This window comes from Suncus etruscus, chromosome 12 (genome assembly GCF_024139225.1).
Source record: "Suncus etruscus isolate mSunEtr1 chromosome 12, mSunEtr1.pri.cur, whole genome shotgun sequence".
In the NCBI taxonomy this organism is placed as follows: Eukaryota; Metazoa; Chordata; class Mammalia; order Eulipotyphla; family Soricidae; genus Suncus; species Suncus etruscus.
In genome coordinates this window covers 52,159,770-52,177,732 of record NC_064859.1, presented here as the reverse complement: position 1 = coordinate 52,177,732, position 17,963 = coordinate 52,159,770, and the positions used below count along the sequence as shown (strand labels likewise).

The 17,963-nt window shown below is 48.7% G+C and overlaps 1 protein-coding gene across 2 annotated transcripts; it reads left to right on the top strand.

Moving 5' to 3' along the window:
* Positions 1-1,837: 1,837 nt before the first annotated feature.
* Positions 1,838-17,666, top strand: GGCX (gamma-glutamyl carboxylase). Of its 2 annotated transcripts, XM_049784913.1 has the most exons (15): positions 1,838-1,948; positions 2,262-2,432; positions 4,374-4,532; positions 5,464-5,629; positions 8,752-8,830; positions 10,288-10,394; positions 12,194-12,357; positions 12,786-13,051; positions 13,188-13,319; positions 13,664-13,815; positions 14,171-14,340; positions 14,509-14,639; positions 15,086-15,233; positions 15,414-15,609; positions 17,394-17,666. In XM_049784913.1, the coding sequence occupies exons 1-15, from the start codon at positions 1,903-1,905 to the stop codon at positions 17,584-17,586; spliced, it is 2,280 nt and encodes a 759-aa protein (XP_049640870.1). In that variant the 5' UTR covers positions 1,838-1,902; the 3' UTR covers positions 17,587-17,666. The 2 variants fall into 2 exon arrangements, with proteins under 2 accessions (XP_049640870.1, XP_049640871.1); XM_049784914.1 differs by lacking the exons at positions 8,752-8,830; positions 10,288-10,394; positions 12,194-12,357; ... (6 more) ...; positions 15,414-15,609; positions 17,394-17,666 and adding an exon at positions 6,019-6,186.
* The last annotated feature ends 297 nt before the right edge of the window (positions 17,667-17,963 follow it).

The window sequence follows — 17,963 nt, the reverse complement described above, 5'->3', positions numbered from 1 at the left end:
GGAGGGGCATACCTGGTGACTTTCAGGGGTTACTCCAGGCTCTGCGTTCAGAAATCACTCCTGGCGCCGGAGAGATAGCATGGAGGTAGGGTGTTTGCCTTGCATGTAGAAGGATGGTGGTTCGAGTCCCGGAAGCCCATTAGGTTCCCCGAGCCTGCCAGGAGTGATTTCTGATCGTAGACAGGAGAAACCTCTGAATGCTGCCAGGTGTGATCTAACAACCAAAAACCAAAAAACCAAAAAAAAAAAAAAAAAAAAAAGTCATTCCTGGCGCATTGGTCCATGTGGGACGCTGGGGATTGAACCCCATCCTGGGTCAGCCACGTGCAAGGCAAATGCCCTACTACTGGCAGCAGCACCTCTTTAGGAACTAGCCTAGTTGGCCCCTATTCTTCAACACCGCTTTTTAACAATGGTCTTGCATGTGAACATAAAGTAAATTATTCCTTTTCTGTGTTTAGTAAAAGTATCTTAAACATTCGTCAGTTAGGGGCCGGGAAGGTGGCGCTAGAGATAAGGTGTCTGCCTTGTAAGTGCTACCAAGGAACGGACCGAGGTTCGATCCCCCGGCGTCCCATATGGTCCCCCCAAGCCAGGGGCGATTTCTGAGCACATAGCCAGGAGTAACCCCTGAGCGTCAAACGGGTGTGGCCCAAAAACCAAAAAAAAAACAAAAAAACAAAAAAAAAAAAAACATTCGTCAGTTATTTTGGGGGGGGGGGGGAAGCACAACTGGCGGTGCTGAGGGGTTACTCCAGTTTTGCACTCAGGGATCACTCCTGAGCTAGAGTGATTGGCAAGTACTCAATGGGAACCTTATGGGAGGCCTGATATTGAACCCGGGTCAGTTGCGTGCAAGTTGTCTTTGACACAATTCAGAGTAAATTTCTTTCGGGCGGCGCTCAGGGGTCACTCTTGATTATGCGCTCAGAAATTACTCCTAATAGGCTCAGAGGACCGTAAGGGATGTCGAGGATCGAATCGGGGTTGCGGGCCAGAGAGGTAGCATAGCGGTAGGGCGTTTGCCTTGCACGCAGCAAACAGCAGACCCAGGATGAATAGTGGTTCAAATCTCAGCATCCCATAAAGTCCACCGAGCCAGCCATAGGCGATTTCTGAGCGCAGAGGCAGGAGTAACCCCTGAACACCGCCGGGTGTGACCCAAAACCCAAAAACAAAACAAAACAAAAAACCCAACCAGGGTAGGCCATATGCCCTACAGCTATGCTGCACTATTGCTCCGGCCCCAGTGTAAATTTGTTTTATTTGGGGGGTGGTGTTTGGCCTACACCCGACGCTGAGGGGTTACTCCTGGCTATGAGCTCAGAAATCGCTCCTGGCACGGGGGACCACATGGGAAGCCAGGGATCGAACCCAGGTCCGTCCTGCATCAGCCGTGTGCAATCAAGGCAAACTCCCTACCGCTGTGCTATCGTTCCGTCCACCCCCAGCGTAAATTTCTAATACGAGAAACATAGGTAAATATCACTAACTAGGGGGCTGGAGAGCTAGCACGGCGGTAGGGCGTTTGCCTTGCACGCAGCCGATCCAGGACAGACGGTGGTTCGAATCCCGACATCCCATATAGTTCCCCGAGCCTGCCAGGATTGATTTCTGACCACAGAGCCAGGAGTAATCCCCTGAGCGCCGCCGGGTGTGACCCAAAAACCAAACAAATATTCCCAACCCCCTTTCTTTCTTTCCGGCTCCTGCCGCCAAGCAGGGCACATTTCACGACTGTTCGTAACGTTTTTACGACAGTTTGCGACGTCATTTTACGACAGTTCTTTGCTTTCCAGCACAGCTGCTGAGTTGTCCTGGGCTGGCGGGGCGTGGTTTTATCTATCTCTTGCAGCTACCCGGGAGCTCTGCTGCTGCACAACCCATCCTGCCTGCAGAGCCATGGCAGAGTCGGCCGGGTCGACGGCTCGGGCCTCGCCCGGTTCAGGTACATGCGCGGTGGAAAGGCTCCTCTAGAGGATCAGGGCTGAGAGCGCCCTAGGGGCCCAGCAAGTTGTGAAAGAGATTGGGGAGGGATGTGGAGAGGAGCAAATATTCACTGCAAATATTCAGGTATTGCAAGCTCCGAGGCTGAATCAAGTAAAGACACACACGCCCGAGTCTTTGGAACCGAATTTTTCTGGGGCCTGCAAAGATATGTCTATGATATACCTTTTGCAAAAAAAAAAAAAACAAAAACAAAAAAACAAACAAACAAAAAATAACATCACGACTATTATCCTTTCTATTATTGATTACAGGTAAAGCACGCAAAGCCAAGGCTGCACAGATCTCAGGACCCAGGCAGGGCAGCTGGATGGGCAAACTCCTGGGTTTCGAGGCGGCTGATTTGTGCAGCTGGGAGAGGCTGGTGAGCCTGCTGAATCGACCCACAGATCCTGCAGGCCTGGGTGTCTTCCGTTTTCTCTTTGGTAAGTGCAGTTCCTAGATGGGGGTGGGTTTGTGGGAGGAAGGGCGGAAGGGCACTGGTGCTTTGTCCAAGAAGATGTTGCTGACATAAGAGATTAACAAGTGTTTGTGGAGTTTAAGACCAACCTCAGCTTGCTTTACAGGGATCAGGGTTTAACAGTGAACGTTGGTGAAGAATCCGCAGAAGATAGCAAAGCAGAAAAACAGGGACTTTTTGGCTTAAAGCATACAATTGCCCAATATCTTTGCAGAGGACTAGGCTTCAGACTAGGTTTAAAGGGCAAACTTTTCGGCTGTGGCTCCCTTATCCAGCTCATAGGCCACAGCTCTGTGCTTGCAATGGGTTCTGGATGTACTTGAATGTACTTGAGCTAGTGATGCAGAGCTGGGGCATTTGTGCCTCTTAGGTGATGGTTGGCAGTGTCTGGAGATATTTTTGTCATAGCCGGAAGAATGGGAAATGAATGTGGTTAGAGGAATCAGGGATGCTTCTAAAATGACCCATAATACACAAGACAACCTCTCCCAGCTAATAGTAGTAGTTCAGTGCAAAACGTGATTCTGGAGTTGAAATCCTCTTTCAACTGGAACTGACTTCTTGACCCTAAATCAGCTTTTTCTTTTTACCACGGTGTACTGTATTCTGGTTGTGCCAGGAGGGAAAGAGGTGTCAAAGCTCTACATCCAGAACCTTTGCACAGTAGGCTAGGCCTTTGTAAATAACTTTCCACAGCTTCATAGCTTTTGAGGTCAGAGAGATGGGACCAGGATTAAGATGCTTGCCTTGCCTATGACCAACTCCAGTTTTTGGGCACACCTAGTAGATCTCAGTGTTTACTTCTGGCTCTGTGCTCAAGAATAACTACCCTTAGTAATAGGAATGATGGCACAGCGGGTAGGGTGATTTTCTTGCATGCAGCCAACTGGGGTTTGGTCCCTGCCATCCCGTATGGTCTCCTGAGCCTACCAGGCGTAGTTTCTAAGTGCAGAGCCAGGAGTAACCCCAGAGTACAGGCAGGTGTGACCCAAAAACAAAAAAAATAAAAAGAAGAACTACCCCAGTGGCATGCCAGAATAGAACTCAGGTGGGCCTTTTGTAAGGCAAAAATGCCTTATCTTTGTACTATCACTCTTTTTTTTTTGTTTGTTTTTTTGTTTTTGGGCCACACCTGGTGACGCTCAGGGGTTACTCCTGGCTATGCGCTCAGAAGTTACTCCTGGCTTGGGGGACCATATGGGATGCTGGGGGATCGAACCTCGGTCCTTCCAAGGCTAGCACAGGCAAGGCAGGCACCTTACCTCTAGCGCCACTGCCGGCCCCCTTTGTACTATCACTCTGGCTGACCAACTCCAGTTTGATTCTGGTACTGGCATATGGACCCTCAGCATAACCAGGAATGACCCCAGGTATCAGGAATTTGTCTTCAGCATAGTCAGTGTTGGATCAAGAGAAAGGGAGTGAGAGAAAAATGCTCACTTTTTTTTTTTTTTTTTTGGTTTTTTTTTTTTTTTTTTGGGCCACACCCTGTGACGCTCAGGGGTTACTCCTGGCTATGCGCTCAGAAGTTGCTCCTGGCTTCTTGGGGGACCACATGGGACGCCGGGGGATCGAACCTCGGTCCGTCCTAGGCTAGCGCAGGCAAGGCAGGCACCTTACCTCCAGCGCCACCGCCCGGCCCCACCTGCTCACTTTTGTAGCATTTGGTTTGCTTTTCTCCAATCCTCTTTGCAAGTCTATGAAATGTTCTGAGCCTTTCACGATGGCAGGTAGAGGCAGTGGGGTGTTGTGGGTGTCAGTGGTCACAGTGAGATAATACCTTGTACACAGTAGGCTCTGTCATTGCTGGTTCCAAAAGAAGATGTGTGGATTTCTAGCTGGTGTGCTGACCTGGCTGCTCAACTTCCTTGTTTGAGACCTTAAGAGCCCCTTTCTGTCTTGTCAGGGCTGCTGATGGTGCTGGACATCCCCCAGGAGCGCGGCCTCAGCTCCCTTGATCGGAGGTACCTGGACGGACTGGATGTATGCCGCTTTCCTCTGCTGAATGCCCTGAAACCACTGCCGCTTGACTGGATGTATCTTGTCTATACCATAATGTTCCTAGGTGAGAATGCTGTAGGAGACATGGGGTGTAGAATGGTTCCCCTCAAACACAGAGAAACAACACAAGCTGGTAAATAGCTGGTGTCTTGAGTTTCCTGCTTTAGTTCAATTTATTTTTTAGTTTGGGGGCCACATCTGATGATGCTCAGGGGTTACTCCGGTGTCTGCACTAAGGGATCATTTTTGGCAGATTTGGGGGACCATGTGGGGTGTTGGAGATAGAACCTTGGTCAGCCATGTTTAAGGCCAGTTCCCTCCTTGCTGTCCCATTGTTCTGGCTCCCCTTGTTTCAGTTCCATCATGATGCATAGTTGCATCTGGTTGAGTTGGTATGCCATATGACTCCAGGGCTTCCTGACTTTTTTTTCAAATAGTCATAGAGCCTTTAATCTTCTTCTTTGACTGCCTGTTTATAAAATGTCTAGGGGCCCGGAGAGATAGCACAGCGGCGTTTGCCTTGCAAGCAGCCGATCCAGGACCAGAGGTGGTTGGTTCGAATCCCGGTGTCCCATATGGTCCCCTGTGCCTGCCAGGAGCTATTTCTGAGTAGACAGCCAGGAGGAACCCCTGAGCACCGCCGGGTGTGGCCCAAAAACCAAAATAAAATAAAATAAAATAAAATGTCTAATGACATTTATTTATTTATGTATTTATTTTGGTTTTTGGGTCACACCCAACAGCACTCAGGGGTTACTCCTGGCTCTGTGCTAAGAAATTGCTCCTGGCAGGCACGGGGTGGGGGGAAATATGGGATATTGGTAATCGAAACACTGTCCATCCTGAATCAGCTGCGTGTAAGCAAATGCCCTACCACTGTGCTATCTCTCCAGCCCTGCGATGACTCTATTTTAGTCTCACCTGAAGCCTGTACTAGGGCCTGGGTCTGGTGGTTGCTTCTTGACCTCTTAATTTTCTTCCCTCACAAATTTTAGGGGCTCTAGGTGTGATGCTGGGCCTGTGCTACCGGCTTAGCTGTGTGTTATTCCTGCTGCCTTACTGGTACGTGTTTCTCCTGGACAAGACATCATGGAACAACCATTCCTACCTGTATGGGCTGTTGGCCTTCCAGCTGACCTTCCTGGATGCAAACCGCTACTGGTATGAGAGCTCAGCTGCTTTCGGGGATCAGAGCTAAGGACCTACTGAGGTTAGAGTCTATCTTAGGTGTCTTTTTTTTTTTTTTTTTTTTGTGGTTTTTGGGTCACACCCTGCAGCGCTCAGGGGTTACTCCTGGCTTCATGCTCAGAAATTGCTCCTGGCAGGCACGGGGGACCATATGGGACGCCGGGATTCGAACCGATGACCTTCTGCATGAAAGGCAAACGCCTTACCTCCATGCTATCTCTCCGGCCCCTTAGGTGTCTTTTTATAGCAGTCAGAAGGTCACGTTTTGATTTAGACAGACTTGCAAGGGGGTAAAAAGAACCCTCTCCCCAAACCAAGCAGAATGTCTCCATTTCCCCTTCACTCTGTCCACATCTCCTCAGATGCCTTGATCTGTGCCCTCTTAGGAGAAGAGAAGAATAAAAAAGCTAGACATAACTGTTTTCAGATACATGGAGGTAGTCACATCACCTTCTTCTTCGTGAGCCCTGAGGGCAGAATTAGGAAAGACTATCAAGCGGAGGAAACAGTTTTCTTGCTTCTTCAATGGATCTTTCAGGGGATCCAGTGCATTTTGGAGACAGGTTAGCAAAGTGGATGATCATTAAGCTCATTCAGAATGGCCAGTTCTTGTTTTTTTTTTTTGTTTGTTTGTTTGTTTGTTTTGTTTTTGGGTCACACCCTGCGGTACTCAGGGGTTACTCCTGGCTCTGTGCTCAGAAATCACTCCTGGCATGGGGGACTATATGGAATATTGAGATTTGAACCACGTCTGTTCTTTGTTGGCCACACGCAAGACAAACGTCTTTCTGCTGTGCTATCTCTCTGGCCCTCTTGTTGTATTTTGAGCCACACTTGGCTCATTCCTGGCTCTGCTTTCAGGGATCAGTGCTGATGGACTTTCGGGACCATATAGTAGTGCTAAGTTGGCTTCATACAAGGCAACCTGCCTGCTATACTTTATGTCCCTTACCCCCTAGAATGGTCAGCTCTGATCACATAGAATTAAAATTACTGTTTTCGTTTGGGCAGTAACATCCAGCATTGCTCAGGAGTTGCTTCTGGCTCTGTACTGGGAGGTGTTTTGGGGTGGGGTGCCTATCCTAGAGATGCTTGAGGTACCATGTGAATTTGGGAATTAAACTGGGGCCTTCTGCATGTGAAGTCTCTATTTCTCTGGCCCATGGTGTAGTTTTGATAGAATATCCTTGACATTTTTCTTTTTTATTTCCCTTTTTGCACAATTTAGGGGAAAAATACCACAGAGGGTTTTCATGTACTTGGGACTAGCCTAAAAACTCCATTTTTCCTCATGCTAACCCCGTAAGGTCTAGAGTAGTGGTCGGCGACCTGCGGCTCGTGAGCCACATGTGGCTCTTTACACTTTTAATTTGGCTCTTTTGTGTGCCGGATGGCCGCTCCAGGAGTCAGGATTCTGCTCCTAGCCTCTCTCAGTGTGCGCCCTGTGTGGCTCTCAAAATAAATTTCAATCATGGTTTTGGTGAGATTTGGCTCAGTTGAAAAAAAAGGTTGCTGACCACTGGTCTAGAGTTTTCCCTCTCCCCTTCTTTTTTCTTTGGTTTTTATGCCATACCCCACAATATTCAAGGCTAACTTTTGATACTGCACTGGGATCACTCTTGGTGGTGCTCAGGGGACCATATAGGATACTGGGAATAGAATCTGAGTCAGCTGCATTCCAGGCAAGTGCCCACCCACTGTAATAGCTCTGGTCTCTGTTCTTTTTTTTTTCTTTTGGGTAACACCAGTGGGTCCTGGCTCTGAATTCAGAGCTCCTGGCAGGCTTGGGGGGACAATATGGGATGCTGGGGATCAAACCTGGGTCCGGTCCAGGTTGTCTGTGTACAAGGCAAAGGCCCAACTGCTATGCTGTCACTCCAGCCTCATCCTGCTTCTTGTTTCTAAATGAAGAAATTGAGGCTTAGTCAAGCCTTTGCCTCAGTTCTCATAGTGAGAGACATGGGAGAATGCAGTTCCCCTTCCTGGGGTTCCAGGGCTCTTGAACATCAGTGCAACTTTTGCTTCTTTTCCAGCTTCCTTGCTCAGTATTTGTTATTCCTAAAGATGCTTTGCATCCAGATTGTGTCTGGCCTAATAGCCCAGGCTTGTTTCTTCTCTCCTAAGTATATTGTTAGCATGCTCTTCATGTGCCATGTCTGCTATGTAATGTCAGTGTATCTTGGAAATTGAATTTAAAAACAGTTCAGTGCATTTTTGTACACCTTGAACTTTTCAGAAACTTACACAAATCCATTCTTTCTCTGTCTTTTTTTTTTTTTTTTTTGATGGAGGCCACACCTAGTGGCTTTCCCAGCTCTGCTCAGAAGTTACTCCTGGCAGGCTCAGGGGACCATATGGGTTGCTGGGAATCAAACATGGGTCCATCCTGGGATGTCTGCTTGCAAGGCAAACTCCTTACTGCTGTGCTATCACTCTGGCCCCCTTCTCGGTCATTTTCTAGTTGATTTGGTCCACTATGATCAGCTAACTAATGATGAATATCTTAATTCTTTTTTTTTTTTTTTTGTGGTTTTTGGGTCACACCCGGCAGTGCTCAGGGGTTATTTCTGGCTCCAGGCTCAGAAATTGCTCCTGGCAGGCACAGAGGACCATATGGGGCGCCGGGATTCGAACTGATGACCTCCTGCATGAAAGGCAAACACCTTACCTCCATGTTATCTCTCCGGCCCCTTTTTTTGGTTTTTGGGTCACACCTGGCAGTGCCCAGGGGTTACTCCTGGCTCTACATTCAGAAATCGCTCCTGGCAGGCTTAGGGGACTATATGGGATACCGGGATTCGAATCACTATCCTTCTGCATGCAAGACGAACACTCTACCTCCATGCTATCTCTCCAGCCCGAATATCTTATTCTAAACTCTCTAGAGATAAATCTGGCTTCATACTATCTATGGTAGCTCTGACTTAAAATTGTATTTTACAATTTGTTCATACATTTGTAAAAATAAGAAGCTTCTAAATTACCGAGAGGTTTTTGGAGAATGGAGATGGGGGGATGTTCTGGAGATTATCATGTGTAGGTAGGAAGGCGGCTGGCCAAAGGGCTGGTTTGAGTGTATCCCTCCATTGGTGTAGGTCTCTGGATGGGCTGCTGCATTCCCGGAAGCGGAACAGCCACGTACCTCTTTGGAACTATGCTGTGCTTCGTGGCCAGGTATGGAAGTGTGAAGATGAGGGCAGTGTGTGCGGCTTCCATTGTCGGCCTGGCCACTCTGCCACAGTACTGCTCTCTTCTCTAGATCTGGCTCTTTTGCTGGTTTTTCATTGTTTTCTACTATTTTTGGGGGTGGGCAGAGATGGTAGGGCTGTACCCAGTGGTGCTCAGCCCAGGGCCTATTCCTGACTTCCCTGCTAATGCTCAGGGGACTGTATGTAGCGCTGAGGATTGAATTGGTATCAGCTATGCAAGGCAAGTGTCTTAGCACCTTAGCCCCTCCATTCTTTACACTCCTGGGCTCTTACCTTGAAAGAATAGAGCTTTGTCTCTATCTGATAGAATCATTTGGAGAGAAGGATAATAACTGGACTTCATATCTTTATTCCCCCTATGCCTGATACTGTGCTTGGCATTGATAGGATGCTAAGAAATCTTTACTTGGGCTGGAATGACAGCACAGCAGGTAGAGTTTGCCTTGTACATGGCTGACTTGTATTCAGTCTCTGGCATCACATATGGTTCCTCAAGCACTGCCAGGAATCATCCCTGAACAAAGAGCAAGGTGTAACCCCTAAGGACTGCTGGGTGTGGTCCCAACCCCCCTCCACCCAAGATGAAATCCTTACTGGAAACTGGAGAAAAATCACTGGAATTAAGGCACTTGCCTCACACATAGCTGACTTAGTTCAGTTGGATCCCTAGCACTACAGATGTTCTCCCAAGCTCAGGAGTGACTCCTAAGCAGAGAGCTGAGCACTAGCCCTAAAACACTAAAAAATATAAAAGAAATATTGGATGAATGAATAGAGGAAAGGATCTATTTTCGCTTGGGTCTTGCACTGAGCTATGAACCTATTTCATGTTGTAAAAAACAAATTCCTTGGGTCTGCAAAGATAGCATAGCAGTAAGGCATTTGCCTTGCATGCAGAAGGATGGTGGTTTGAATATGGCATCATATATGGTCCCTGGAGCCTGCCGGGGTGATTTCTGAGCACAGAGCCAGGAGTAATCTCTGAGCAAGGCCGAGTGTGACACCCCCCACCAAAGAAAAAAAACAAAAACAAACCCAAAAACAAACCAAGTTCTCTTCAAACAAACTTTTGTTTGTTTTTTTGTTTTTGGGTAACATCTGGTGGTGCTCAGGGATTACTCCTGGCTCTGTTCTCAGAAATTGCTCCTGGCAGGCTCAGGGGACCATATGGGATTCCAGGGATTGAGCCTGGGTCTGGCCCGGGTTGGCCGTGTGCAAGGTAAACACTCTACCACTGTGCTATTGCTCCGGCCTCTCTTCCTAGCATTTGTTCTGCCTTATTTTTTTTTTTTCTTTTTTGGGCGGGGGGCCACTGTTTATGGAGTCCATGTTGAGCAGAATCCAGGCCTTCCCGAGCAGAACACTGAATTCTAGTCCTTTGAACCATCTGTCTGTCCCATTTCTTACATTTTCTGTTCACAGATCTTCATTGTGTACTTCATTGCTGGAGTGAAAAAGCTGGATGCAGACTGGGTGGAAGGCTACTCTATGGAGTATTTGTCCCGACACTGGCTCTTCAGTCCCTTCAAGTGAGCTCTGCTCAGGCCAGAGGCCTTGTTCTTTCTCCTTCCTATGCCTTCAGTGCTCTTGTCATGACCAGGGCCCACATGTTTAGCTGTGGCGCTTGGTGGCATTGCCTTCTTCTGTGCAGTGTGTGTGCTCCGTGCCAGCTGCTCTCCTTGTGCTAGGGACTGCATGGGGCTTGTTGGTACCTCTCTGAGCTTCTCACCATGCTCACACACTGCTTTCTGATCTGAATCAGGGATCACACTTTTGGACTGAGGCTTACCCAGGGTCTCACCCTTCACTTTGGTGCTATATACCTCTGGCTGTGATGTTGCCTGAAATTGACCACAAAGCTGTGGACTATAGTCAGCAGGGCATGAGAAACGATTTTCTGTGCATGTGGATTGAATTTGCAGCCTGATGCTCATGAAGTAGTCGTTCCACACAATTGAATGGTTGGTTCCCCAGGCCATAGGCCTTGTACTGGCTGGGTATAGCATCTCTCTCAAGTCAATAGAAAAGTAGTCAATAGAGCAGTAGTGCAGCAAGTAGGGTGCTTGCCTTGCACATGGCAACAGAGGTTGGGGATCCCCGGCACCCGTATGGTTCCCTCAGCACAGAGAGCCAGGAATAGGTCCTGAAGCATTACCAGTTGTGGCCCAGAAACCACAAAGAAAAAAGTCTGTAGTAAAGACTGCCATTTCTCCTTTGCCTGAAATTGTACCTTACTTTCTGGTCTTCTCATTTGTCTCCTGACTCTGCAGAAGACAAAGTCAGGATGAAAAGATACAGGCCTAAGGCCAGAGTTGTGGCACAAGTAGTAGGGCATTTGCCTTGCATGCAGCTTAACCTAGGATGGACCACGGTTCGATTCCTCAGCATCCCATATGGCCCCCCAAGCCAGGAGCGATTTCTGAGTGCATAGCCAGGAGTAACCCCTGAGCATCACTGGGTGGGGTCCAGAAAAAAAAAGTTGCAGGTCTGGGGCTGGAGTGATAGTATGACTGGTAGGGCATTTGCCTTCCATGCGACGCACCCACTTTTGATCCCCAGCACCAGGAGTCCCACCGGGAGTGATTCCTGAGTACAGAGCTAGGAGTATCCCCTGAACATCTCTAGGTGTGGCCAGAAAACGGGAGGCCAGAACTGGGGACTTGGTATCCAGCAGTCAGTTGCTGAGAAGTTAAATATCCAGTGTCCCTGCCCTGAGAAAAACTGACCTTTTTGTTTATTTTTATTTTGGAGCCACACTCAGCTGTGCTCAGTTCTGGGTTTATTTCTGGCTCTGGACTAATAGGCTGGGGAGTAGGGCTTGTGCCATTTGAGGTGATAGGGATCAACCATAGGTTGGCTGCATGCAAGGCAAAACCCCTACCCACAGTACTCTCTCTCCCCAGAAAAGCCAACTATGAAAAACAGGTCTGTCCCTCTGCTCTTTCTTTCCTTCCTCTTGTTTTACTTCATTCTTTTTCTTCCACCTCTTATTTTCCAGTGTTTGATTGGTTCATTATGCTGTCAGCCAACCATTTACCTCTCCGTATTCTCATGTATGACCCCCTGAGGAGCTGGTCCCCTGCCACACAAACACTTAGACTCTGCCTCAGGAGACCTGCTCCTGCTACATAGGTGTGTTGAAAAGGTTGGATACCTCCATGTGAGGAAAGGGAAGGAGGTAGGAACACAACTGTTGGGTGTTGTGTCTCTCGTGGAGATTTTTTTCCCATTTGCTGTCGTTGGCCCCTTGAACAACTGTGCCCTGAGACCCTTTTGTCGAATGTGCTGGGAGCACTTGGGGACTGACCCCTGTTCTTGCTGTCTGCAGATTGATCCTTTCTGAGGAGATGACGAGTCTCATTGTGGTGCACTGGTGCGGGCTGATGCTGGACCTCTCGGCCGGCTTCCTGCTCTTCTTCGATGCCTCAAGATCTGCTGGCCTCTTCTTCGTATCCTACTTTCACTGCATGAATTCTCAGCTTTTCAGCATAGGTCAGTACCTGGAGTCTGTTAGGAAACTGGATACCAAGGGTAGTACAGTGGCAAGGGTTGGTCTCGCATGTGGTCTTTCCAGAATGACCCTGATAGAAGTGATCCCTGAACAGTCGTGTGTGTCCCCAAACCAAATAGGAAATCCCTGGACACCAGAGGTTTGCATGGAGAGAGGGACTAGTGAGGTAATAATAATGGGAGCAGGAACTAAATGAAGTTAGATGCAGTGTCTGTAGGGGAGAAGAGAATTGGGACTTCTGGGTGGAGTATGTTATATTATATAGTAAGAAACCCAGGAGGGTAAATCTCTCTTGTTACAAATTTCTTTTGTAAGTGGAACACCTGGGAGAAGTGTCTAAGGGAAGGTGATTTGGCAATTACCTATGTTCTCTGAACTCAGTTCCACTTCTGTCCTCCCTGCTTCCTAGGTATGTTCTCCTATGTCATGCTGGCCAGCAGTCCTCTCTTCTGCTCTCCTGAGTGGCCTCGGAAGCTGGTGTCCCACTGTCCCCAAATTTTGCAGCAGCTGTTGCCGCTCCAGGCCTCTCCTCAGCCCAGTGTTTCCTGCGTGTATAAGAGGAGGCCAACCAGAGGCGGCCAGAAACCAGGGCTGCGCCATCAACTGGGTGCCGCCTTTACGCTGCTCTACCTCCTGGAGCAGCTCTTCATGCCGTACTCCCATTTCCTCACCCAGGTATGTGGTGGGCTGGGCTGAGCTTAGGCAGTGGTGGGCTCATCAGTAGGGAGCAAGCACTTCAGCTTTAGAGGCTGATGAGGCCAGGATGACCCTGAGAGCTTCTGAGCCAACTGTCTCTGCACTCCTTGTCAAGGGCTACAATAACTGGACCAATGGGCTGTACGGTTATTCCTGGGACATGATGGTGCATTCCCGTTCCCACCAGCATGTCAAGATCACCTACCGCGACGGCCAAACGGGCGAGCTGGGCTATCTCAACCCAGGGGTGAGCTACCTGTTGTGGACAGTTTACTTCTCTTCATACCCTTCTCCCACCAATCTTTGGGTTTTTACTTTGCCCTGAAATATAATTCACTGTAAAATAACTTGGGTCCCCTTTCCCTTTCTTGGAAACTAGGTTGAAATAGGGCTTTGTTGGTGACTTCCATGGGCTGAGATTAGATTTAGAAAACCAAGTATCATTTGCCCAGCCCTGAAAAATCTGCTTCCCACAGTCAAGTTTAGTGTTGTGGGGATTTTTCTGGACACAGGCTGCCGACTACCCCGTGTCTCTGTACCAGTGGGAGAGTGACAGTGACGCGTTGGGACTAACCTGAGGGTTTGGGGCAGGTATTTACACAGAGCCGGCGATGGAAGGATCATGCAGACATGCTGAAGCAGTATGCCACTTGCCTGAGCCACCTGCTTCCCAAGTACAATGTCACTGAGCCCCAAATCTACTTTGATATCTGGGTGTCCATCAATGATCGCTTCCAGCAGAGGTGGGCATGAGGGCAACCAAAGGGGATATGGTGCCGTCAGCTCCTTTTTGCCAAGACCTTGCTTTGTGCATGTTTCTGTTGATGTGGTTGTGGGCATCACCGATTGCTTCCAGCAGGGGGTGCTAGTGTATAGAAGGGGAAAGGAAATAACCAACTTTTTCTTTTAGAACTTAACATGATTCTCAGGTGGCCACTAACCCCTGTTCTTCCCCACTGCTCAAGAAGATCCTTCCCCTCCTCTCTGTCAGGACTGGCTCAGTAATACGCTGCCATAGGCCACTCTGTCTGAAACAGTGATGGAGGTTCTGCAGGGCAGGCGTATGTTACCTCCTTGAACCTGATTTTCTTTATGAAGGATATTTGACCCTCGTGTGGACATTGTGCAGGCCGCTTGGTCCCCCTTCCAGCGGACTCCTTGGCTTCAGCCTCTGTTGATGGACCTGTCTCCCTGGAGGACCAAGTTACAGGAAATCAAGAGCAGCCTGGACAACTTCACCGAGGTGGTGTTCATTGCAGACTTCCCAGGTCTGGCAGAAAGCAAGGAGCTTTGCTGTCTTTCCTTCTGGCCTCTGTGGCCTCCACCCCTGCATGCTGTGTAGGGTGGGAGAGTGCATTCGGGCATGGGAGAGTGGGACGGCCCCTCCTGAGAGAGGTCACTCTATCATGGGCCGGGACTGTGTTGCTCCGGGACAGGGTTGCACCTGGAAAACTTTGTGAGCGAGGACCTGGGCAACACTAGCATCCAGCTGCTGCAGGGGGAGGTGACTGTGGAACTGGTGGCAGAGCAGAAGAATCATACTCTCTTGGAAGGAGACAAAATGCAGGTATTTTGCTGGGATTCACAGTGGCACAAAATTGAGATAAGTGGAGTGTGGTTTTGTGTATGTGGTGGGGGGTTGGGCCCCACTTGGGGGTGCTCAGGACTCACTCCTGGCTCTATGTGCTCTGAGAATCACTCCTGATGCTCAAGGATGCAGTGTCAGGGACTGTATCCAGGATTTGTGTGGAAAGCACAAATTATCTGCTGTACAAGCTCTCTAGCCCTAGGAGAGTACTTTATGATAGACTTAAAATGATTTACCATAGGAATAATAGAGGTGAGCCTCAAAAAATACAGGCCAGTGGGATGTGGAGTGCCTCATCTAGGATTCTAGAGGCCAGTTGACTGCAGAAGACAACCAGAAGATGGCTGGAGTGAGGGTATAGGGAGCTTAGAGACCAACTAGGGGAAATTTAGAGTGAACTAGATCTCTTTCTTCCTCCTTGCCAGTTGCCCTCTGGTGAATACCATAAAGTGTATACAACATCAGCCACTCCTTCCTGCTACATGTACATCTATGTCAACACTACAGAGGTTGCACTGGAGAAGGACTTGGCATATCTGCAGGAATTGAAGGAGAAGGTTGAGAATGGAAGTGGTAAGTACGTTCTGGTTTGGGTAGAGGTGGCCCCTTGTCACAAGTACAGGATTCAATGAATTCATTAATTCAATTAATTAATTCAATTAATTAAATGATTCATTAATGAAGTTGAAAAGAGGCAAATAGAGCGAAGCTCCCAGGAGCTCTGAAAGAATGATTTGTGCTTCCTTTTGGCAGAAACAGGGCCTCTCCCTCCAGAGCTGCAGCCTCTGCTGGAAGGGGAAGTCAAAGGCGGCCCTGAGCCAACACCTTTGGTTCAGACATTTCTTAGACGTCAGCGCAGGCGCCAGGAGCTTGAACGTCGGCGGAACACCCCCTTCCATGAGCGGCTCTTCCGCTTCTTCCTGCGGAAGCTTTATATCTTCCGTCGCAGGCAAGTTTGCCCAAAGTGTTTGTCATTTCTCTCAGATGTTTGCAAACTGAGTAATTTGGAGGCACGCTGGGACTCCATAGTGGAGCTCGAGACCCAGGAGCCTTACTGGCTATTCTTGACTGTTTTTGACCCCTAATTGGGTTAGTGGGTCAGCACAAGAAGCTCCTCAGAGAGGCTGGAGATATACCACAGTGGATGGGCATTTTGCCTTATACCCATCTGCCTTAGTCTATCCCTGATATCCCATAGTCTCCTGAGCCTGCAGGTGTGATTTCTTTTCTTTTCTTTTCTTTTTTTTTTTTTTTTTGGTTTTTGGGTCATACCGGCAGTGCTCAGGGGTTACTCCTGGCTCCACGCTCAGAAATCACTCTGATGCCGGAATTTGAACTAATGACCTTCTGCATGAAAGGCAAATGCCTTACCTCCATGTTATCTCTCCAGCCCCCAGGTGTGATTTCTGACTGTAGAGCCAGGAGTAACCCCTGAGCGTGGCCAGGTATAGCCCAAAAACCAAAAAAAAAAAAAAAAAGGCAGCTCCTTGGCAATGTTGGGCCTCCAAGGTCACATCCAGCAGTGCTGGGGTGCCATGGTGGTGGGGGTTTCTCAGGTGATGTTTGGGTGACCATGTGTTGCTGGGAGTCAAACTCTAGTTACCAGGCATATAACTCTTGGCCCCCAAGCTTAATCAGTTTTCTTTTTTTTTTTTTTTTTAGTATCTTTTTTTTTTTTTTTTTTTTTTTTTTTGGTTTTTGGGCCACACCCGGTGACGCTCAGGGGTTACTCCTGGCTATGCGCTCAGAAGTCGCTCCTGGCTTGGGGGACCATATGGGACGCCGGGGGATTGAACCGAGGTCCGTCCTAGGCTAGCGCAGGCAAGGCAGGCACCTTACCTCCAGCGCCACCGCCCGGCCCCCATAGTATCTTTTTTTTTTTTGGTTTTTGGGCCACACCCTGTGACGCTCAGGGGTTACTCCTGGCTATGCGCTCAGAAGTTGCTCCTGGCTTCTTGGGGGACCATATGGGACGCCGGGGGATCGAACCGCGGTCCGTCCTAGGCTAGCTGGGACGCCGGGGGATCGAACCGCGGTCCGTCCTAGGCTAGCAGGCAAGGCAGGCACCTTACCTCCAGCGCCACCGCCCGGCCCCTTAATCAGTTTTCTTTAGTGACCGCGGGATCTAGCATCAGGTTATTTTTTTTTTCCCTTGGTTCTTTCCCCCACCCCTTTTTTAGGGAGAGGGGAACTTGAAAAGAGGGGTTAATACCCAGAAGTGCTCAGGGACCATGCAGTACAAGGTCTGAACTCTGCATGCAGAGTATGCGCTCTGGCATTGAGCCTTTCACCACCTTCTTTCGCTGATAAAGTGGGAAAGTGATGGACTTGCATTTGAAGAAGTGTTATCTTTTTTGGGGCGTGGGGGTTCACACACAGCAGCGCTCAAGGGTTACTCCTGGCTTTGCACTCAGGAATTATTGCTGGCAGTGCTCAGGGCACCACATGGGATGCCAGGGATTGAACATGTACAAGGCAAGCTCCCCGCTCTCTAGACTCTCCAGCCCCTGGCCTGATCTTCTCTTTGGCCATATCTACCTCCAGCTTCTCTGAGGGTTCTCCCTACCTAACCCTGAAATCCACAGCCAGATTGTTTAAGGAGTGATGTGCCTTTCTAGCTAGGATGTGCGATAACTGGTACTGCTGGATGAGAAGAGCTAGAACCAAGTGCTATGGCAGGGTTCCTTTATTGAAACAGGAGTTTAGACTTGTCACCTGTTTGTCTCTTTCCAGCTTCCTGATGACTTGTATCTCACTTCGAAATCTGGCAGTAGGCCGCCCTTCCCTGGAGCAGCTGGCCCAAGAGGTGACTTATGCAAACTTGAGGCCTTTTGAGCCGGTTGGAGAATCAAGCCCTTCAAACACAGATTCTTCAGATCCTAATCCTCCTGAGCCAAATTCAGACCATGTTCACTCAGAGTTCTGAAAGCGTGGGGCCAACATTGGTTACAGATTGGAGCAGTCACAAGACCATTTTATATATACAGTAGAAATTTGAAAGAAAAATTTTTTTTTTTTTTTTGGTTTTTGGGCCACACCTGGCAGTGCGCAGGAATTACTTCTGGCTGTCTGCTCAGAAATAGCTCCTGGCAGGCACAGGGGACCATATGGGACACCAGGATTCAAACCAACCACCTTTGGTCCTGGATCGGCTGCTTGCAAGGCAAACACCGCTGTGCTATCTCTCCAGGCCCGAAAGAAAATAATTTAAGGTTCTTTTTTTATACATTTCCCTCATATATCCATAATTACTTTTAATTCTGAGATATTTTAAGGAGCTGAGAAATGAAGGACAGTTCATAT

What these genes read in the sequence shown, in the direction of transcription:
- GGCX (XM_049784913.1), top strand. Translation starts at nt 1,903, where the DNA reads ATGGCAGAGTCGGCCGGGTCGACGGCTCGGGCCTCGCCCGGTTCAG. An exon ending in TGTCTTCCGTTTTCTCTTTG is followed by an intron (nt 2,433 to 4,373) that starts GTAAGTGCAGTT and finishes CTGTCTTGTCAG; the next exon opens with GGCTGCTGATGGTGCTGGAC. An exon ending in TGGCTCTTCAGTCCCTTCAA is followed by an intron (nt 10,395 to 12,193) that starts GTGAGCTCTGCT and finishes TGCTGTCTGCAG; the next exon opens with ATTGATCCTTTCTGAGGAGA.